Raw genomic sequence first — 22,060 nt, forward strand, 5'->3', positions numbered from 1 at the left:
AGTCTCTAGTTCCTTTTGTTTTTTCCCTTGCTCATGATGCCCCTCAGGCTGGTCACCCAGGTCGTGACAAAACTCTGGCTATGGCGCGTAAGAAGTATTATTGGCCTAAAATGCAACTAGACATTACCTCTCATGTAGTCCGGTGTAGTTCTTGTGCCCAGAACAAAGGTTCTACACGCACACAAACATTCGTGACTGCTTACCATCTGGCGTCCAATGGTCTTGTAGAGAGGATGAATAGGAAAATTCCAGATATACTCAGACACGTTGCTAGTAACTTTCATGAATTTTGGGAAGATTGGCTTCCCCATGTCAGTGCTTGTATTAACCTCTTCCCTCCGGGGCACATTGCAGGTCTGGCAGCATTAGCTGCCCGACGTGTGATGTCTCGTCATAATAAACACATTATAAAAAATAAAGTCAGTGCTAAATTGTCTGTTCTCTTTCACCCGTGTATTTTGATAACCATAGAAAACTGATGAAGCCAGTTTAGAGAGAATGAAAATTACATAGGTACAACTACAATAAATATAATCAAGATGGCAACTTCGGCATCAGCGAATACCTACTTGCTCCTCATGCCGCCTACATAGGCGGCACCGTGTGGAAGTGGTTAATAGCACCATTAATGTTTCTATGGGCAAAACACCTCATTATGTCATCAATGGAGTTGAAAAACTGCTCCCTTATGATGTGATTGACAGCCCTGATCCTCCTCTCTACAATTTTGATGACTATAGTCACATGTTGCATGCCATTTATGACTCTGTGAAAGAAAAACTTGATGTTTCCAAGGCCGAAATGTTGAAACACCAACATATTCGTGCAAAGCCTGTTACCATCATTGTTGGTGATCATGTTTATAAGAGCATGCCTGACCACCAATCTAAGTTGAATTGTAAATTTACAGGCCCCTTTTCGGTTACTGAAAAGTTGCATCCCAACAAATTCAGGGTCTGTGATCCTTCACAGGGACTGAGCGAAGTGGTGCATGTGGACAAACTTAAGGTCACTCAGGTGCCCATACTGGCGTTTACCTGGCCTCCTCCAAGGCCCACTGTACAAACTATTCTTGTATCAGCCCCTCATAATCATAATCTCCATTCAAGGGGTCCTGTGTCTTCATAATTGAATATGTACAGTGTTTATGTTGTTATTTATGTTTGTCTTGACCTGTGCTTTGTGTCTTTTTTTCTCTCTCTGTTAAGTGTACTGATTTGTGTGTGTACCTCTTGGTTAGCTATTAAGTGTCATGTCCTGGACGTCCGGCAATTGCTGTCTTTTGTATTTTGGTTATTTGGCGCCAGTTCTTATCTAATTTTGTTGTATGTGTTTCTTATGTACCTTCATTATGTTGTATGTGATTCTTATGTATATATTCTTGTATTCTTGTTTATGTATTAGGGTGTGCTAATATTATTCTTTTCCACACTTTTGTATTCACCTTTGTATGTGTGTGGACTGTGTTATGTTTGCTTTTGTCTTGCCTGGTCATTTCTTTTTGTTTGCTCGGTGGGGTCACTGAGTGGTGGTGGCCGAGCTATGTAATGGTGGCATAGAATATTCTTTGTGTGTTGTACATACGTATTTGTAATATTGTTTATTTATCATTATATATTTTATATATTATTGTGAGAACCAAGTGTTCATTTAAGCATATATGTTTTTCCTGCCAAGTCTGAGCTTCTTGGCATCGGAGTCACTCTTGGTTCGGCTTACAAAGTGACCGCACGCTTGTCTTGGTAGTGCTTAATCCCATTGAGAAATATAGTATTTTACATAGTTATTTGGTTTATTTAACCACACCCAGTACAACAAGAGGACAAAAAGAAGCTAAAGAAGGACAGTTACAGAAGAGACCTGAAAAAGAATAGCTTCCCACATAGTGATTGATGTCTGGAACAAACTAAATGGAGAAACAGCGAGTGCCAAAACTATACACGATTTTATGAATAAACTGGATGCTGAGAGATACAAAAACGGGTCACTACAAGCACAGCTCATCCCATAAAATACAACTAGGTAATTACACACACACATATATATATATAATAAAAAGATGTTTTGGAAGGAAATGATGAGAGTGAGGGGGGGAGTTTGGTAAAGATAAAGTGTGCAGATAAATGGATGTTGATGGAAATGAAGGTGGTCAGAAAATGAGTGAAGTACTTCAGAAAGTTGTTGAACATAGAGGTGGTTAGGGGGAATTTATTGTGGCTGTGGGAGGAGCTAACATGGTGATTGCAATAGGAGAGGAAAATAACAGAACTATAGGGATTAGGTATAAGAAGCACTGAAAACCATGAAAGCAGGTATGATGCCTGGATTGGATGGGTGTCATGAGGAGTGTCTGACAAGGAGAGGAATCATTATAATAGATTGGCTAGTGAGGTTGTTTAATGTGAACCTAGAGGAGTGCTTAAATAAAGGGGGGGGGACAAATGTGTATGTAGTAGTTTTACAGGGATCACTTTGTAAGCAGTTGGAAATGCATGTAGGAGGGTGTTAACTGAGAGGATTGGGAAAGAAACAGAAGTAATTGGTGAGGAACAGTGTGGATTTGGGAAAGGTGGAGGGTGTATGGATCAAGTTTTTGTGGAAAGGCTGATTAGTGAGTTTTTGGGAAAATGTAAGGATGTCTTTTTAGGCTTCATGGATGAGAAAGCTTATGACAGGGAAGACAGGAAGGCATTGTGGGACTTATTGCAGATATATGGGATGGGGGTGGGCTGTTAAGCATAGTCAAAACCTTTCACATGAATAGTAGAACTTGCATTAGGATTGGGAATGATGAGTGGTTTGAGGTGAAGGCGGGGTTACACCAGGGTTGTGTTATGTCGCCATAGCTGTTCAATGTGTACATGGACAGGATGGTGCAGGAGGATGTGAGGGTGATGGACAGAGGATTAGAGATGGTTACACAGAGAGGAGGGAAGTGGGAGTGAACCAGTTGTTGTTTGCTAATGACACTGTACTTGTGGCTGAATCTGAGGAGGATCTAAGGTAGTTTGTGATGGAGTTTGGGAAGGTGAGTGATGGGAGGAAGTTGAAAGTAAATGTGGGTAAATGCCAGGGCTGTGGAGTCGGAGTCGGAGTCAGAAGCAATTACGGTGTCACTGGAGTCGGAGTTGGTAAAAATATACCGACTCCGACTCCAGTTAAATTTACACTTTATAAGGCCTTCGTTTAGTCTGTAGAGTTATGCAGTGCACACTCCTTATAAGTAGATTATATAATTATTATTTTTTTTTTATTATAAAATGTAATAAATGTAATAAATATGTGAGAAAGCTATAGGAAAGGGGAAGGATGTTTTTTGGGCTTTTATGGATCTGGAAAAGGCTTATGATAGGGTAGACAGAAAGGCACTGTGGGAGGTTATGCAGATATACGGGATAGGAGGAAAGCTTCTGGGAGCTGTCAAGAGTTTTTATGAGAATAGTAGAGCTTGTGTCAGGATTGGAAATGGAGAGAGTGAGTGGTTCGAGGTAAAGGTGGGACTTCGTCAAGGATGCGTTATGTCGCCCTGGCTGTTCAACTTATACATGGATGGGGTGGTGCGAGAGGTAAATGCAAGGGTAGTGGGTCAGGGATTGGAGATGGTTAAAGAAAATGGAGAAAAGTGGGAGGTGAGCCAGCTGTTGTTTGTGGATGACACTGCACTTGTGACAGGATCGGAGGAGTGATTGAGGAAGTTGGTGAGAGTTTGGGAGAGTGTGTGATAGAAGAAAGCTAAAGATAGATGTGGGTAAAAGTAAGGTGATGAGATGTACAAGGGGTGAAAGTGGCAGTAGACTGGAAGTGAGCATTAAGGGAGAGCGACAGGAGGAAGTGGATAGTTTTAGATACTTGGGTGCAAATGTGGCAGGAAAAGTTGGAGTGAAGGTGGAGGTAGAATGTAGATTGAGAGAAGCAAGTAAATGCCTTGGTGGATTAAAGAGTGTAATGAGGAATAGACATTTGGGAATGGATGCTAAGAGGAGACTGTATGAAGGAGTGATTGTGCCAACAGCACTGTATGGGGCAGAAACATGGATCATAAGAGAAGAGAGAAGGAATTTGAATGTGTTTGAGATGAGGAGTCTGAGAAGTATGATGGGGGTTACTAGGCTAGATAGAGTGAGAAATGAGGAGGTGAGGAGGAGAATAGGGGTGGAAAAGGAGCTGGGAGATAGGGTTGATGAAAGAGTATTAGGATGGTTTGGACACATGGAAAGAATGAGTGAAGAAAGACTAGTAAAAGAGGTATGGAAGGCAGATGTGGAGGGAGTGAACATGAGGGGACGACCTAGGATGAGGTGGATGGATGGGGTGAAGGGGGCTTTGGGGAAGAGGGGAATGTCTGTTGAGGAAGGATGGGAGAGGACAGAAGACAGGGGTGAATGGAGAATGGTTGTATATGGATGATGATGTGATTGCATGAGGTGGAATGGGGGGTGAGGTAGTATGTGTGAGCAAAATTTGACGCAGCCCGAAGGGATTTCTCCCCGTCCTCTCATTTTATGCAATGGGGGGACGGAGAGGGGGGGTCGCCGATTTAATGAAGCGGCCTTGCTGTGGATGTGCTGTGTCTTGCGACACTGCTGACCCAGGGCAGTGGACAAGGTGCAGGGATGACCCGTCATCCAGGAGGTGCTCAGATGAGAGGGAGGGTGTGGAGTGTATTCAGGGATGGAATGGGTGGAAATGATTTTATGCCTTCCTCTTTTTGGCTAACCCCCTTGTAAGGGGGAAGAAGCCTTGGTATGTGTATGTAATAAATCTCATCGTCTTATCTTCGTGGTCATTCCACTAAACCCCCAAAACGTCCTTGTGCAACGCTGGCTTTCAAATTTATACACAGACCGATAAACATCCAAAGTATTACTTGAATAAATTAAAACACCTCCATTATACACCTGTTGACACACAGTCACGGGAGCTGTAATATTCCTGTCAAGTTCCATATGCATCATTTCCATCACTCCATCAGTTTGGTGGTTTCTCCCACTTCTGTGTTGCCAAACAGTAGGATAATTATGATTTCAACTGTAGACTAACGCAATAATACTATCTCTTCTCTCCTTTCCCCTTCCTTTTCCCCTCTATATTTTTACATTGAATTATTGAAATAAGGATATTTAAAGTTGAAAAAAAAAAGTTTCACATTTCAAACATGTTCAGCTGTATCTTGTTTTGTACTCATATCGATAAGATTGGCCCCAGAACCAGTTATGTCCATCGCAATAATCACATAGCAGTACCAGTATGTGGTTAAACCAAGAGGTACTTGTGTCAGTAACTTCAGTACATTAGACAAAAGAAGGTATGAAAACATATGAAGTATAATGATACCCAAAAAGTATGTATGATACATATACCTTTCAGTATCATACATGTTCAGCTGTAACACTGCCTTGTACCGTACTCGTATCAATAAGGTTTATTTTCTCTATATTTACCGTTTCCTTTCAAAAAATTTGCCTAAACTTCTTTTATAAAGTATTTTCATTTTTTTTTTGTATTTGTAAAAAATCTTACATTATATCTTTTTTTTATTATTAGGTTTGTATATCATTTTCAAAGGTTATATTTCAACTTTTGTTATAAAGAACATTATTTTTGTTTATGAAATGTACTTATCACTTATTTGCAAAGATATATATATTATGCCAAATGTCTTACATTATAGAATCTTTTTTTCTACTGAATTTTCTTCAATATCCTTTCAAAAATTGTCTCTACTTCAGTTATAAAGTATTAATGAAGAGGTCATAGGAAAGCCACAATATAACATATATATTTATTCTTTGATATAAACCAATTATAATGATATAACTCTACTCAAGATTGCAGCGTATATGTGTTGTATAGGCTTTATAAAATATGTAGGCCATAATCAGTTAATTACATGAAGAGGAGTCGGAGTCGGTGGGGCTAAAGATAAAGGAGTCGGAGTCGGAGGTCTTGTGTTCCGACTCCACAGCCCTGGTAAATACAAAGTGACATGATGTCCAAGGGATGAGGGTGGCAGCAAGTTGGAAGTAGGTCTTGGAGGAGAGAGGTTAGAAGAAATGGGTATTTTAAGTATTTGGGGTCCCATGTAGCAGGAAGTGGATGACTGGGAGTGTAGATTGGCTGCAGAGTGGGGGGAGGCGAGTGAATGTCTTGGAGTGGGTATCTGGATGGGTTGGATGAGGGGGGAAGGTTTGTGTGAAGGGGTGGTTGTACCTGCAACACTGAATGGGGCAAAGTTATGAAATTTAAGGGAGGTAGAGAAGTTTGAACTTGTTTTATATCAAGTGTTTGAGAGGTGTGGTGGGTGTTGTTGAGGATGGAGAGGGGGTGTAAAGATGAGGAGTAGAGTGGGGGTGGAGGGGGGCTGGCAGATGGGGTTGATGAGGGAATGCTGGGGTGGTTTGGGCACATGGAAGGAGTGAAGGAGGACTGGCAAAAACAAAAAATGTGGATAGCAGGGGTGGATGGAATGGGACATGGTTGGATGGGATGAGGGGGGAAGGGGAATGTCTGAGGAGGGAAAGGAGAAGACAAGAGATGGGTGTGATTGGAGTATGGTTGTGGATAGATAATAATCAATGTGGACCAATGGGGTTTCTCCTTATCTTCATTTTCACACTAAAAGATAAGTAGGGAAGGCTGCCAAGTAAATGAAGCAGTGGGGCCCTACTGTTGGATGTGCTGTGTCTTGTTGCATTGGTTCTGACCTGGGTAATAGGCAGGAGACAGGGATGACTCTTCATCCACAAGGAATTAAGATAAGAGGGAAGCAAATGGGAGTGGGATAGGTGCAGGCTCTGGCTGGCTACTTCCCTTGATAGGGAAAGCCTTAGGTATAAAGATAGAAAATCATAAAACCTAATTTATCACAGATTTAATCATGTCTTCTTGCTATCAAAATAAAGAAGCTATCAATGTTACATTATCATTGTTATTGTGCTAAATAACTTACAACCTTGATTCTTAGTTGTTCACAATCTACAAAGATGTGTTGCTACAGAGTATGGAGAATTGTTAATACAGAAGTTATGCTCCTACTTCAGCTAATTCATTCTTACAAATTAATTATATTCCTTCTGAATTACATTTTTAAACAGTGAAGCAATATAAATCGAATTAATTACAAATATATGAAAACCCTAAATAATATCACCGTTAAACCCTTTTCATAAATTACAAAATCAGGATGTGCTCTACAATCATGCTGCTGAGAATATGATGCCATTTACTTAATGCTATCTCTACATTATAGTAATATCTTCAGTTGAATAACAAGTACAAAAATACTTTCTATGTTAAACAACTTTGATAATTGCTACAAATAATAGTTTTCAAGGTATATATTATCATCTAACAAAAGTTCCCACAGCTACTGATTAAATGAGGTGCATATGAATAGAAGTTTAGCCTCTTCGCTCTCCAAAAATCCGAAGAAGATGAAGGAACAGATTGAGGATATCAAGATACAAGTTGATAGTAGCCACAATATATTCTTCAGGGGACAACTTTGTCATCATCATCTGTCAAAAATAAAAAATAAATCAATTTTCTTCATTTGAGATTCATAATCTAGTAACTATCATCTGAAAAGCAGGTGTAAAAAAGTGGTTGTAAATGGATGAGGAAATGATGCTGACTGAAGGGATATCTTCTTGTTTGTTCTGTATATTTTTCTCACATGGATGGGGTTGGGGTGGAGGGGCTTGTAATGTAATGAAATGGTGGGATGAAACCAGTCTCAGCTGATGAGCCCTGCTGTGAAGGTGTATCTTGCTGCATTGCAATTAATCAACTGCAGTCTCTTGTTTCACTAATTGGAAAACCTGCAGCCCCACAGCAACTAGCATCAGTGCTTGGAACCTCCAACAGATTTCTCTAGGAATAAATTTTTGACATCTCTATGTTGTGATTCACCAGTCTTTGGATCATATGTTGGATTCATGATCAACAGCTACTACCCTCCCAAATGAGAGCTCTGAGGTCATATATAGCCAAATACAGTCAAGCCTAACTTATGAGCACCTCACATAACAAGCAAAATTAAAGAAAATTATTGACTCGCTTAATGAGCGATGTTTCATAGTTTGTATGCCCAAGGCAAACCTTTACCTTGCTAGCCATGAGTCATGAGGAGTGTCTCCTTGTGACTAGAGTCTAGCTCATTCCTGTCTGCTTCTCAGCCAGTGTTGCCACTGCTTGAAATTTTCTACTAGATCTTGGATTTCATACATATACATACATACATATATATATATATATACACAAGTGGTCTACTTTGCCTATACACACACACATATATATATATATATATATATATATATATATACAGACACTCCTCTACTTACGTTCATTCGTTTTACGTTTTTTCGATTTTACGTTTGAACTGACTGTAAAAAAATGGTAATTCTTTTTTTGAGTGAATTTTTTATTTTAGCGCGCTCTCCGTAGTTCAAACGATACTTATTTTAATTTATCAGATTAAAACCCACACTCAACAATGGGTATTTAGGCCAGGTATTTAAATCATATTTCATCCAATCTGGTCCTTTGAGCCAAAATTCAAAATTATCGATGAATCTGTAGTAGGTTATGCCTCTAGTTAAGAGATCAGCAGGATTATTTTCAGTTTTGACATAATTAAAACTAATGGGAATGTTATAATCCCTTTCAAGCTGTTGTAGTTTACTATCCATTTCACCTATTCTATTTTTGACAAACTTAGATTTTAGTTTAGTCTGTCTGGTTATTAACCAGTTGAGCACAACTTGTGCATCAACAGCAATATTGATATAGTTGAATCCTATATTGGAATAGGCATTCAAAATAGTGGATATGCACTTTAAAGCAAGAATCACTCCAAGTAGCTCCAAGACTGGGATGCTATGTTCTTTTTCCTTGTTAGCAGGAGCCACTTTTGCTTTAGCAAATAAGAGGGAACTACTTTCCTTACTAGTACCATAAGCAACAAACCCAAAGCAATTTTGTGAGCTGTCACTAAAAATATTAAGTCCATATTCTTCATTCTCATTTAATGCCTGCCTATTAAAGGAGACCTGATTGGCTTTCTCAAAACCTGGTTTGATATTATCCCATTCATTTATTATGTCCTCAGGCAATTTTTCATCCCATCCTAATTTGTGTTGCCACACCTTCCTCATCAATAACTTTCCTTTGATACTAATGGGTAAGACTAACCCCAGTGGATCGAACAAACTTGAAGTCTCGGATAACAATTGTCTTTTAGTACTGACAGAGTGAAATTCAACAGGTGCAAGCTGCATCTCATCCATATTAGGATTAAATCTGTATCCTAGAATTTTCTCTGTCTCATTTGAATGTTCAACTAATTTGCCATCCTTTTCTATCAGTTGTCTCAGTTCAAGTGAATTTGAATTCCAAGATCTTAAAATAAAACCACCAAGAGCCATTCTTTCATAGCAAAGCCGATAAAGGTCAGTCATTTCCAAATTATTGCCTGTGAATATTAAATTATCAACATAGAATTGACTGGAAAGAATGTCAGTGCATTTGTCAAGTGGAAATTTACTGGCATGTTTCTTCATTACATAATGTAGAATGAAGGGTGATGATGTAAATCCAAATACTAGAGTTCTATATCTATAAGCAGTCAATTTATCCCTTTCCCAAAGGAAACAAAAACGGTTCTTGTCAAACTCTTGGCTGAGCCTAATTGACAGGAATGCCTGCTTGATGTCACTCAGCAAGATTATATCATTAGTTCTAAAGCAAAATAACAGTTTAAGCAAGGACTCCATTAGATCAACTCCAGTATATGCAGCCTCATTCAAAGAAGGTAGATTCTTATCAGTTTTTAGTGAGCAATTGAAAACTGGTCTAATCTTAGTTGAGACCTGCTCTTCCATCTTAATGACTGGCCTATGTGGAATCCAAGTGTGATTATTCACCTTTTCATCAGAAAAGTCTATTTCAATCTGCTCTATGATTCCATCCTGAAGCTGCTTATCAAAGACCTCTTCATATTTTTCATAAAGATTTGACTTTTTAAGAATTTTTGAAACTCTCCCTAAAACTTTTCTGGCAACCTGAAAATTAGAAGGGACCAGTTCTATTTTTTCCGAATGCCAAGGAAGCTTAACTTGGTAATGGCCATCTTTAAACTGAATAGCTTCATTAAATCTAGCAATTTGTTCTTGATCCTCTGAACTATAAATTTCATTCTTACTAATTCCAATAGATTCCAAGCTAAAGAGATATTCTATCCCATTTTCAATATCTGAATCACTTAGAATGTTCTCTAGAGGATTAAAATAAGATTTAATTGGATTAAGTATCAGATTAACTGAGGTGTCATGAACTTTAGAAGACTTCTGACATTGATAAATTTGAACTTTATTACTTGCCGTTTTTTTTTTACTAATTTGAGAAGCCTGTTTCCTAGTCAAAAAATGATTGACATTACCAATAGGAATTACTTTATTTCCAATTACCATGCAGCTCCCTTGCAAGCATGTGGCAAATGAACATTCTGGAAGGAATTGAAGCAAGTCTACACCTATCAATGCATCCACCTCTATTAATTCATTATCCTGATTTAATCCAAAGGCTTCATCAGCCAATTCAAATCCTTGATCTTTTATATTTTCTAGGGCTTCATTCATACCCGGTACAACAAAACTTATGCTGAGTGAAGGGTCAATAAGAAATGGCATTTGAATTATCTTATTCATTTTAACACCTATTAAGGTTTGCTTAAAGCTCTTAACTTCAGCTCCAATGAATGTTTTTACATTGAAGTCTATCATATTTAATGAGTCTAAATCCGTACACAGCTCTTTAGCAACTCTTGCTGACATGTAGGATCGCTGACTCCCTGTATCAATTAAACATCTGATCTTCTTACTCTGTTTACCACGAATAAATTCCAAAGTTACAGTAGGGGAAATGTAATCATTTTCAGAATTTTGTTGAGATGTTAAACAAAGATGATTATTACTAGTATAAGGTCCTTTAAATTCAGGACAAAGGGGTGCTATATGGCCATAAGAATTACAGTGTTTACAACCATATTTTAATTTATTTTGCTTGCCAAAGCATTCATCTTCTTTATGACCAGATCCAGCACAACGTGCACAGAGACCTAATTCCTGTACTCTCTCTGTCTTCTCCTTAAAGGTCAGATATCAACAGATATACCATTCACTAAAAATCATCGAAAAAGTACTTTTTAAAAGCATACAAATAAAGTTTTTACCTATTACAGAAGAATTTATTCAGAAAATTCACTTTTAATTGCGCCTCGCATACCACTTTTCCGAAGTCTAGATATTCAGAATAACAATATTGTTTGTTTGGCAACTGTGACGTCACGAACGCGGAATTCCCCGAACCTTTCCCGAAACAAACAAACAATATTGTTATTCTGAATATCTAGACTTCGGAAAAGTGGTATGCGAGGCGCAATTAAAAGTGAATTTTCTGAATAAATTCTTCTGTAATAGGTAAAAACTTTATTTGTATGCTTTTAAAAAGTACTTTTTCGAGCAATACGATGATTTTTAGCGAATGGTATATCTGTTGATATCTGACCTTTAAGAGTTGAATATTTTCCACACTGTCCCAAGGAGTGACCTGATGCGCTGCACAATTTACAAATAAGGTTTTTAGAGGGAACAACCTTATTTTGACTGGTCTTGAAAATTTGAAGAGAACTTTTATTTTCTTTGGGTGCATTTTTTGAATTTTCTTTGGCCTTATTAATTTGATCAGATTTAGGCAAAGTAGTTTTACAGGTCTTAATTAGAGTCTTAATAATGTCATTATATGACTCAAAGATTTCAGTCAAGGTAGGATAGTTATTATATTTATGAACCAGTTCCCTTTTGAATGCTGTAGGCAACTTATTAAAGAGAATATGACTCAATAGTAAATTTCCAGGAGAATTTTTCATTGTAAAATCATAACCATAATTTGACTTTAATTAAAAAATGTATGCTCTTATTTCAATGATGAATGACTTTAATGTAAAAAACTCCTCGTCATATCCTTGAGGAACTGTTGCGCTTAGAATCCTTCTGAAAGTTTCATCCACTATAAAGGGTACATCCAGAAATTCATCTTTCAATAATCTTAGTGCAATATCATAATTTTCATTTATGATAGACAAATGGCTAATGATTTTCAAAGCATAACCCCTAAGATAACTATGTAAATAACTAAGCTTCACTGCCTGGGACATACTCTCCTTATTACCTATGACATTATTAAACTGATTGAGGAAAGAAGAAAAGGTAAATTTATCCTTTTCTGTTCCATCAAAAACGCCGCATGATAAGGGAGGCGGTTTAGTATCAAAATGGTCTAGCCTATTGAGTGTTTCAACAAATCTATCAGCATCTATAGAGCTTGTAGAGTGATTATTGGATTTATTCCCTGCCATTTTAAATTCCTGAAATTCTGATAGACTTTCATCTATTTCCATATGATAGCCTACTTGCTTATCTACTTCACTAGTAAATGTGTCAAAATTCTTAACATCTACTTCATTTTCCTTTAGAAGATCTAAAATCTGTTCATCTTTAACTTTAATTTCACTTATAACTTGATCAATAACATCTAATTGTTTACTACAGAAATTAATGTTTAATGTCTTTTTACTGAGTAAATCCTTTAATTTATTAAGAATTAGAGTAACTTTTCTTTTAAGTATACCCCTTTCTCGTTTCAATTTAACCAATGCAGTCTCAAATCCAGCTTCATCAAGGTTATCCTTATCCTCATTATCATTATCACTTGTCATGATTAGACTGTATTGATACAAAGTACAAAAAAATATTCAGGTTGTACTAGCCTATACATAAATTAAAACAATTCGATTTCACTAAACATAGGCCATAATTCAACTAAACAAACCAACCTGGACACAAGGTTTCCACTAAGAACAAATAGGCCCTAGTATATACTAGGCGAACTTGACAAACTCATTTAATTGAACTCTTGAAACTATTATATAAAACAACTCAATTTACTTACGAATATGTTAAGCCTTTTAATAATAATCGGCACAGTGAATCCACAATTACCTTTTTATTATAAACAAATAGGCCCACTTAAAGGCTCGAATACTGAATCAATTCACGGAGGTAAACTATTGGCTATGGCGAATCAGATAGATTATGCCGAGTCTTGATGTTAATAAATCCTCTCTTTAAATATATTGGAAAAAGATCTGTTTTCCTCATCCAAACAAATAATTCTTACTTTAGTTAAACTAATTCAAAAGAGAAAGTTCAATCTTACCTTATTCTTGAATTTTAGATGTAATTTATAGAAAAGGTGGATTTTCGAGAGACCAGTTTTAACTCAGCCGAGTTATACTTACGTCCCTTTCGCCTTTTTAAATTTATCCGTTATTTTCAATTGTGTAATCTTATGCTTTGTTTTAAAGAGAGGTTTCTCTTTATAGTTGGGAGTAATTGTTCCTCCGAAATTGATTTTCAGTAGTTTCAGTTGACACAAATTCTAAGCATCTTGACTTGACGAAAACAAGTATTTGAATGAATCCGGTCGCAGGCCACACGCAATATCTATAATTTTCGCGACCATTGTTTACTTTTCACCGACCAGAATTTTCGGTATTTATTTCAAATGTTTAAATTTTTCAATAGACTACAAATTATCAGTAGCAACTGATCATTAACATTATTAATTAATCAGATTTTATCCAATAATTTAAATATACATAATTTATTACTTTAATGAAATTAAACTTCTAGAGTTCAATAAACGAGTTCAATATGACGTCACCTTTTATGTAATTTCTAATAACATATATATATATATATATATATATATATATTTATATTTATAGATATATATATATATATTTATATATATATATATATATATATATATATATATATATGATGAAGGTGGAAAAAGAAGTCACGGGTCTAGTTCCGAGTTACTGAGTTTATTCCTGACCGGTTTCGCTCTATGCTTCTTCAGAGCGAAACCGGTCAGGAATAAACTCAGTAACTCGGAACTAGACCCGTGACTTCTTTTTCCACCTTCATCAACTTGTCATAATGTACCAACATATATATATATATATATACAGTGGCCGCGAAAAGTTTGGGCGCGTAACAAATGTAAACACTTGTGACATTTAAATAATCATTTAAAGACCTATAAATGGCTTATTACATACCTTATTGGTAATTTTCTTAGCATTTCCCACTGCAGCTATCTTTCCCTCCCTATCCTCGTTCACATTTAGCAACTCCCTAAAATATTCAGCCCATCTTCCTCTTACTGCCTTCTCTTTTATTATCATCTCTCCATCTGCACCTTTTACCTTTTCTTCTCTACTTGATTCGCTTCCTCTTCCTCTCTTAATTTCTTTCCAAAACATCTTTTTATTACTTTCAAAATTTTCTGTCATACTCTTATACCATTTCACATCTGCTCTCCTCTTTGCCTCCTTTACCTTTTGCTTTACTTCTCTTTTCTTTTCTTTGTACCTCTCATATGACTCCCTCGTCCTATTTTGTAACCAATCTGTGAAAGCTCACTTCTCTTCTACAACCTTCTTTGTTTCCTCATCCCACCATTCACTACCCTTCCTTCTATTTCCTCCTGTCCTTCTTGTTCCACACACCATCCTTGCACACTTTGTGACTCCCTCCTTGAACCATCCCCATTCCTCCTCCACTCCTAGTTCTACTCTATCCTTTACTCCCTCCCACTCCTCCCTCAGCTTCTTCTTGTACTCCTTCTCCTTTTCCTTTAAAGAGTTCACTCTAAGCACCTCCCTACCTTTTGTCCTTTTCCTCTTTCTCCATCTATCCTCCACTCTCAACTTACCTTCCACCAAAAAATGATCTGATTTCCCCCACCCTCTCCCCTTAGCACATGTACATCCTCTTCCTATTATACTCCTATCTACCACTACATAGTCCATTAATGCTCTATCTACCACCCTTCCATCCACCACCCTCTCCCATGTGTACTTATGCTTGACTTTCTTCCGAAACACTGTATTTGCTATCATCAACTCTCTTTCTAGACACATCTCCACCATCAACTCTCCACTACAATTCTTTCCTGGAACTCCACATTTTCCAACCACTCCATCAATTGGCTCATTTCCTACCCTAGCATTAAGGTCTCCCAGTACTATTACAATGACATTTCTCCCTAATCCCTCTATGCACTCATTTAAATCTATCCAAAGAGCATCCCTTTCTTCTACACTCTTCTCACTACCAGGCCCATATGCACTTACAAAAACCCACATCTTCTTTCCCAGTTTCACCTTCATCCACATTATCCTTGAGGAAAACTTCCACTCCACTACACGTTTACCTATCTCTTCACATGGCCCGGACGGAGTTGCAAACTGGATACTAAAGGAAAATATAGATGAACTAATAGGAAAAATATACAAAATAGTTGAATGCTCACCCATAGGAGGAAAATTACCAGGAGACTGGAAAAATGCCAATATAGTGGCAATATATAAGGGGGGAAATAAGGAAGACCCAACAAATTATAGACTGGTGTCCCTAAGGAGTACAATATCTGGAGAATAATATATTGAACCAGAGGCAATTTGAATTCAGACAGGGAAGATCATGTACCATTAGTTTGATCTGTTTCTATTCAAGATTGATAGATATATTGCAAGAAATGGATGGCTGGGGAGACTCTGCCTTCCTGGACTTACAAAAAGCATTTGATAAGGTACCACACAGAAAATTGCTAAATAAACTGGAAACAATAAGAGGTATACAAGGAAAATTATTGAATTGGATAGAGGATTTCCTGATATGGTTTAATGTCACAAACTCCCCCCTATCGGAAGGCTAGGACGGTGCCCCTTACAGAGGACTTTGTAGCCATGGAAGAAATATGAGGGTAGTGCTCAGGGACAGATATACAAAGCTGGGAAGAAACCAGTAGTGGCTTCCCACAGGGGTCAGTGCTAGCTCCAATAATGTTTTCTATATATGTAAATGACACTGATAAGGCCAAAACTGGAATATGCAGCAATGATATGGTCACCTAGTACAAAAAAGGATACAAGAAAATTAGAAAGAATACAAAGATGGCCCCAACATTTTCAAACTTTCATACATACATACATATACCAAGGCTTTTTCCCCCTTCCAAGGGAGGTAGCCAAAAAGGGAAAGGCATAAAAACACTCCCACCCATTTCATCCCTAAATACACTCCACACCCCTCCCACCCTTCCTCTCATCTGAGCACCTCCTGGATGACGGGTCATCCCTGCACCCTGCCCACCGCCCTGGGTCAGAAGCAGTGTCGCAAGACACAGTACATCCACAGCAAGGCCGCTTCATTTAATCGGCGACCCCCCCTCTCCGTCCCCCTTTGCATATAAGGCGAGGACGGGGAGAAATCCCTTCGGGCTGCGTCAAAATTTACTCACACATACTACCCCACCCCCCACCCATTCCTCCTCATGCAGTCACAACATCATCCATATACAACCATTCTCCACTCACCTCTGTCTTCCGTCCTCTCCCTTCCTTCCTCAACAGACATTCCCCTCTTCCCCAAAGCCCCCTTCACCCCATCCATCCACCTCATCCTAGGACGTCCCCTCATGTTCACTCCCTGGGAGGAAGTAAAGGATAGAGCAGAGATGGGTGTGGAGGAGGAATGGGGATGGTTCAAGGGATAGAGCAGAGATGGGTGTGGAGGAGGAATGGGGATGGTTCAAGGAGGGAGTCTTAAAGTGTGCAAGGATGGTGTGCGGAACAAGAAGGACAGGGGGAAATAGAAGAAAGGGTAGTGAATGGTGGGATGAGGAAACAAAGAAGGTTGTAGAAGAGAAGAAGCGAGCATTTTCAAACTTAACATATGAAAAAAGATTGGCCAAACTGGAATTGCTGACCCAGGAACAAAGAAGAGAATGAGGGGACCTACTAGCCATCTACAGGATTATGAAAGGCAAGGAATTCCTTGATAGAGAGGACTTATTAAAGCGGGGCAGAGGAAAAACAAGAGGACATGCACAGAAACTCAAAAAGGATAAATACAGAAGAGACCTGAAAAAGAATAGCTTCCCACACAGAGTGATAGATATCTGGAACAAACTGGACAAAAAAATAGTGTGTGCAAACACCATACAAGAATTCAAGAACAAACTTGATCTTATAAGATATAAAAACAGGACACCATGAGCATGGCTCCCCTTGCCATAAAATACAACTAGGTGGCACCACCCTGAGAGCATCTTCAGCTACTCAGGCGAGTACCACCGACCTTTTTCCAACAATGCAACTTCACAATATTCTGCACTAAGGGTTGATTCTACAGTGATCATCCCTCTTCTACTATTAGCTGGAGATGTAAAGAGCAACCCTAGACCCATCACAAACTACACATGTCCAACATGCTCCAAACCCATCTCCTTGAGCCAACAGACAAGGGGGCTTGGTTCAGTGCAATTCATGCAAAAACTGGGTCTACCTCACTTACACAACACTTGCTGACATAGAACAATACACCAACACCTAGACCTGTTGTACATGTTCACCCATAACCTCACTCCCGCCATCCCATCCCCAGCCTGAATCATTATACACTCCCACCCTTGCTCCCTCTTCATACTTCCCAACCACTCCTCTACCTCCTCCTAACCCTGATCCTAATCCTCACTGACAAACACCTTCATTTCATAATTTTATCACCATCAAGCAAGACCTGTCTGATGGCAATGGTGCTGGACTCATCACCCTCATCCACCAATTCATCTGTTTTGTAGACATAAGTACCATCACCAAATCCCTCCCTCCCACAGTTAGTTTCACTGAAACCCAATCAATCTAAATCTGAACAGGTAATAAATCCATGATCAATATAGTTAACATATACATACTCCACTTCCCCAATTGTCCCCCATGGGTCCAAACAACTTTAGGGCTAACCTCAACCAACTTGCCATCGCTCCCAATCTCATCATGGGTGGTGATTTCAATGCCAAGTCGTTGGCCTGGTATGTCAACAACATTGACATGGACAGAGGGTTTGATCTACATGAAAGCAGAGGGCGGAGTTGGACGACTGGAAAGAGCTCCACTGTGCAGCGCTTCACCACTAAGGTATTTTGGAAAACACTAGGTCCTGGAGCTGCAACGTCTACGTCGTGGGACCACCCCCCAACCCCAAGAGTTGGGGGCCAATCAGCAGCAACCACCCCTGGCCATCAGCTCTATGCAGATGGCACCGATCCCCAAGGAGGAGCTACGCCTACCTGGGGGAGTACCACAATCCTTTTTTTCCAACATACAATGTTACGTTTTTTCTGCACTGAGGGGTGATTTTCCGGCGATCACCCCTCTTCTTCTACTTTTAGCCGGAGATGTAGAGAGCAATCCTGGGCCCACCACAAAATACACATGCCCAACATGCTCTAAACCCATTACTTCGAGCAGACAGACAAAGGGCTCAGTTCAGTGCAATATGTGCAAAAACTGGGCCCACCTCACTTGTACAACACTTGCTGACACAAACAAATACACAAACACTTGGACATGTTCTACCTGCCCTCCAGTAACCCCACTCCCACCTCCCCAACCACAGCCAACACCCTTACCCACTCCCAATTTCCCTTTGCCCTTACCCCCGATTAGTACTCCCCTTCCTTTGTCCCCGATCTCTCCTTTCCCCCCCTCTGACCTAGATCCTACACCTTCCCCACTACCACCCCAACCCCAACCCCAAACGGCAACATACAACACATACAAAACACACAACATCAACATATTACAACACAACATTGACGGTATTAACACAAAAAAACATGAACTTGAACACTTTCTTAAACAACACAACATACACATTGCGATTTTACAAGAAACAAAACTAAGACACTCACACAAAACACCATCATTTCATAATTACACCACCATCAGACAAGACCGGACTGACGGCAATGGCGGTGGACTCATCACCCTGATCTACCACTCCATCTGTTTTGTGGACACAAGTGCCACAACCAAAATTCTCCTCCCTACCACAGATAACACAACAGAAACCCAATCCATTCGAATCCACACAGGCAACAATTCAACACTGACAATAGTCAACATGTACATTCCCCCCCAATCATCCCCCACAGTTCCAAACACCTTCAGACCTCAACTTAGCCAACTAACCTCAATCCCCAACCTGATCATGAGTGGTGACTTCAACGCCAAGTCGTCTGCCTGGTATGTCGACAACCCTGACACAGACAGAGGGCTTGATATACAGACTCAATTCGACTCATTGACTATCATGAACAACACGCATAATCATACACATATCCCATACCAAGCCCTCTACACTCCCTCCTCTCCTGATATCACCTTTTGCTCCCCTGCCTAACCCCAACAACATCATGGAGAGTGGTCGGAGCCCTTGGTTCTGACCACCTTCCAATCATCATCACCACCAAAACAAGATGCACCCCAGCTGGCCACAGACACACTTACACCAATTACAAGAGAGCTAACTGGGAAGCTTTTACTGAAGAGACAGAACAACATTTTGAAACACTTAACAGTACACCAATCACAAACATAAACAATGCTGTGCATGCTTTTAATACAATCATACAAAACGCAGACAAGAGATACATCCCTAGAGGTAACAGAAAATCACACAACCCCAACTTCACACCAGAAATCCAAGGCCTCATCAGACAACGTGACACACTTAAACATGATACCCCCACACCTATCCCTCAAAACATAGCAGACCAAATACAAACACTAAACACTGTGATTGCCAATAAAATACATGAACAAAAAACACAAAATTGGCAAAACTTTATCAATACACTTGATCACAAAACAAACACCAGCAAATTGTACAAAACACTCAACAGCATCACACTATCCAACACTAACACTACACACTCTCACGCAGCAATAATCACAACAACAGATAATCTACCCTCAAACAGACAACAAGCAAACGCACTCATACGTCATTTTGCACAGACGAGCCATCTTACATCTCACCCTGACGACCGACGCACCATTCGACGTAAGAAAGACTTCCCCACAGACTCAAACTATACACCCTTCATAGACAGTCAGACAAAACTCATAATGCATAATCTCAAGCACTCATCTGCCTGTGGCCCTGATAACTTACATATCACCCTGACGACCGACGCACCATTCGACGTAAGAAAGACTTCCCCACAGACTCAAACTATACACCCTTCATAGACAGTCAGACAAAACTCATAATGCATAATCTCAAGCACTCATCTGCCTGTGGCCCTGATAACGTAAGCAACATCCACCTAAAACACATTGGACCACAAGGTATACACGCACTCACAAACATTGCAAACTACAGCTATTCACACAACACTATACCCGACATCTGGAAGCATGGTAAAATAATCACCATTCCAAAACCGAACAAAGACCCAACAATCCCAACATCGCACCGCCCAATCACACTTCTCTGCACCCCCTCTAAAGTCATTGAACGCCTAATACTTAAACTTGTCACACCATATATTCCCCTTGCTGACTCACAACACGGTTTTAGGCCACTACACTCCACAAACACTCTTCTGACAAACCTCACACAAAGAATTTTAGATGGCATCAATTCAGATAGGCCCCACCACAGAACACTTCTTATAACATTGGACATTAGTAAAGCTTTTGATGCTATCCCCCGCCACAACCTAACAAATAAAATATATAACACAGACATGCACAATAACACCAAAAGATGGCAGGCCAATTATCTGGCAGGCAGGAATGCTCATGTGTCATATAATGGCCAATCATCGCACATCAGAAACATTAAGAACGGAGTACCACAGGGCTCAGTTCTATCCCCCACATTATTTAATCTATACATGCATGACTTACCCACACCAGACACCTCAGAAATACAAATCTCTTCCTACGCAGATGACATAACAATCACATGCACACATCGTAACACAGACAAAGCTGCAGAAATAATCCAGCCTTACTTAGACACACTCAACACATGGTTCATCACAAACAGACTCAAAATAGCTCCAACCAAATCTACAGCAACACTTCTCACCAACTGGACAAAAGAACACAAATACATACCTCATCTCTACATCAACAACACTCTAATACCACACACAAACACACCGAAAATTCTTGGTGTAACATACGATACATCCATGTCTTTCAAACAACACCTCACAAACATAAAAAACAAATGCACACCTAGACTTAACGCACTTAAGTCAATCACTGGAACAACATTTGGACAAAACAAAGAAACTAATATAACAATATACAAACAATGCATACGCTCAGTGATGAATTATGCGAGTCCTGCATGGGCTCCTAATCTCAGTGAGACACACCACAACACCCTTCAAATCATACAAAACAAAGCCCTAAAAACAATTACAGGCTGCACAAATACAACACCTACAGACCATTTACACCATGAAACAAAAGTCCTCAAAGTCAAGGACCACCTCGACATGAGAGGCACACAAACACTTGCCGCAGCCACCACAAACACATCACACCCGCTACACTACATAGCAGAACACCCACACACACCAAGAAATATTAAAACTACACCCAAAGACCTTTATTACGCACAGATACTCTCTTCTCTTCCTCCACAACCACCAAATACCAGCCTCCAGAAACATATTCATAATCATATCACTCACCGCTCCATTAACACACTGAAAGACAACACACTGCTGCATGCCAGACCCCCTGATATCCACCCTTCTGAATCCTCTCTCCCACGAAAGGACAGAGTCCACTTGGCCAGACTGCGATGCGGTCACCACCCAGCACTTCTAAGCTACCAGAAGAGGCTGGACGACCGTGTTGTGAACAGCTGCCCAGGATGTAACACTTCACCCCATACCATACAACACATAATGGAAGACTGCATTATACACAATCATGCACGCAAACAACACAACATACACTCTATAAAGGATTTGTGGGAAAACCCAGTTTCGGCTGTGGCCTTCCTTGGGGAGACGGGACTGCTCGGACAGACAGTCTAGGGAACGACAACAACAACAA

General features: G+C 39.5%; 1 protein-coding gene across 1 annotated transcript in view; it reads right to left on the reverse strand.

Moving 5' to 3' along the window:
• Positions 1-5,768: 5,768 nt before the first annotated feature.
• LOC143038678 (protein lifeguard 4-like) overlaps positions 5,769-22,060 on the reverse strand; it is a 31,441-nt gene continuing 15,149 nt past the window's right edge. The window contains exon 5 of the mRNA XM_076208221.1: positions 5,769-7,517. Within this exon, the coding sequence (XP_076064336.1) occupies positions 7,401-7,517 (117 nt within the window). The 3' untranslated portion in view covers positions 5,769-7,400. The remainder of the gene's footprint in view (positions 7,518-22,060) is intronic.

Source organism: Oratosquilla oratoria, chromosome 2, assembly GCF_046742065.1.
Source record: "Oratosquilla oratoria isolate Oo_2021 chromosome 2, ASM4674206v1, whole genome shotgun sequence".
Taxonomy (NCBI): domain Eukaryota; kingdom Metazoa; phylum Arthropoda; class Malacostraca; order Stomatopoda; family Squillidae; genus Oratosquilla; species Oratosquilla oratoria.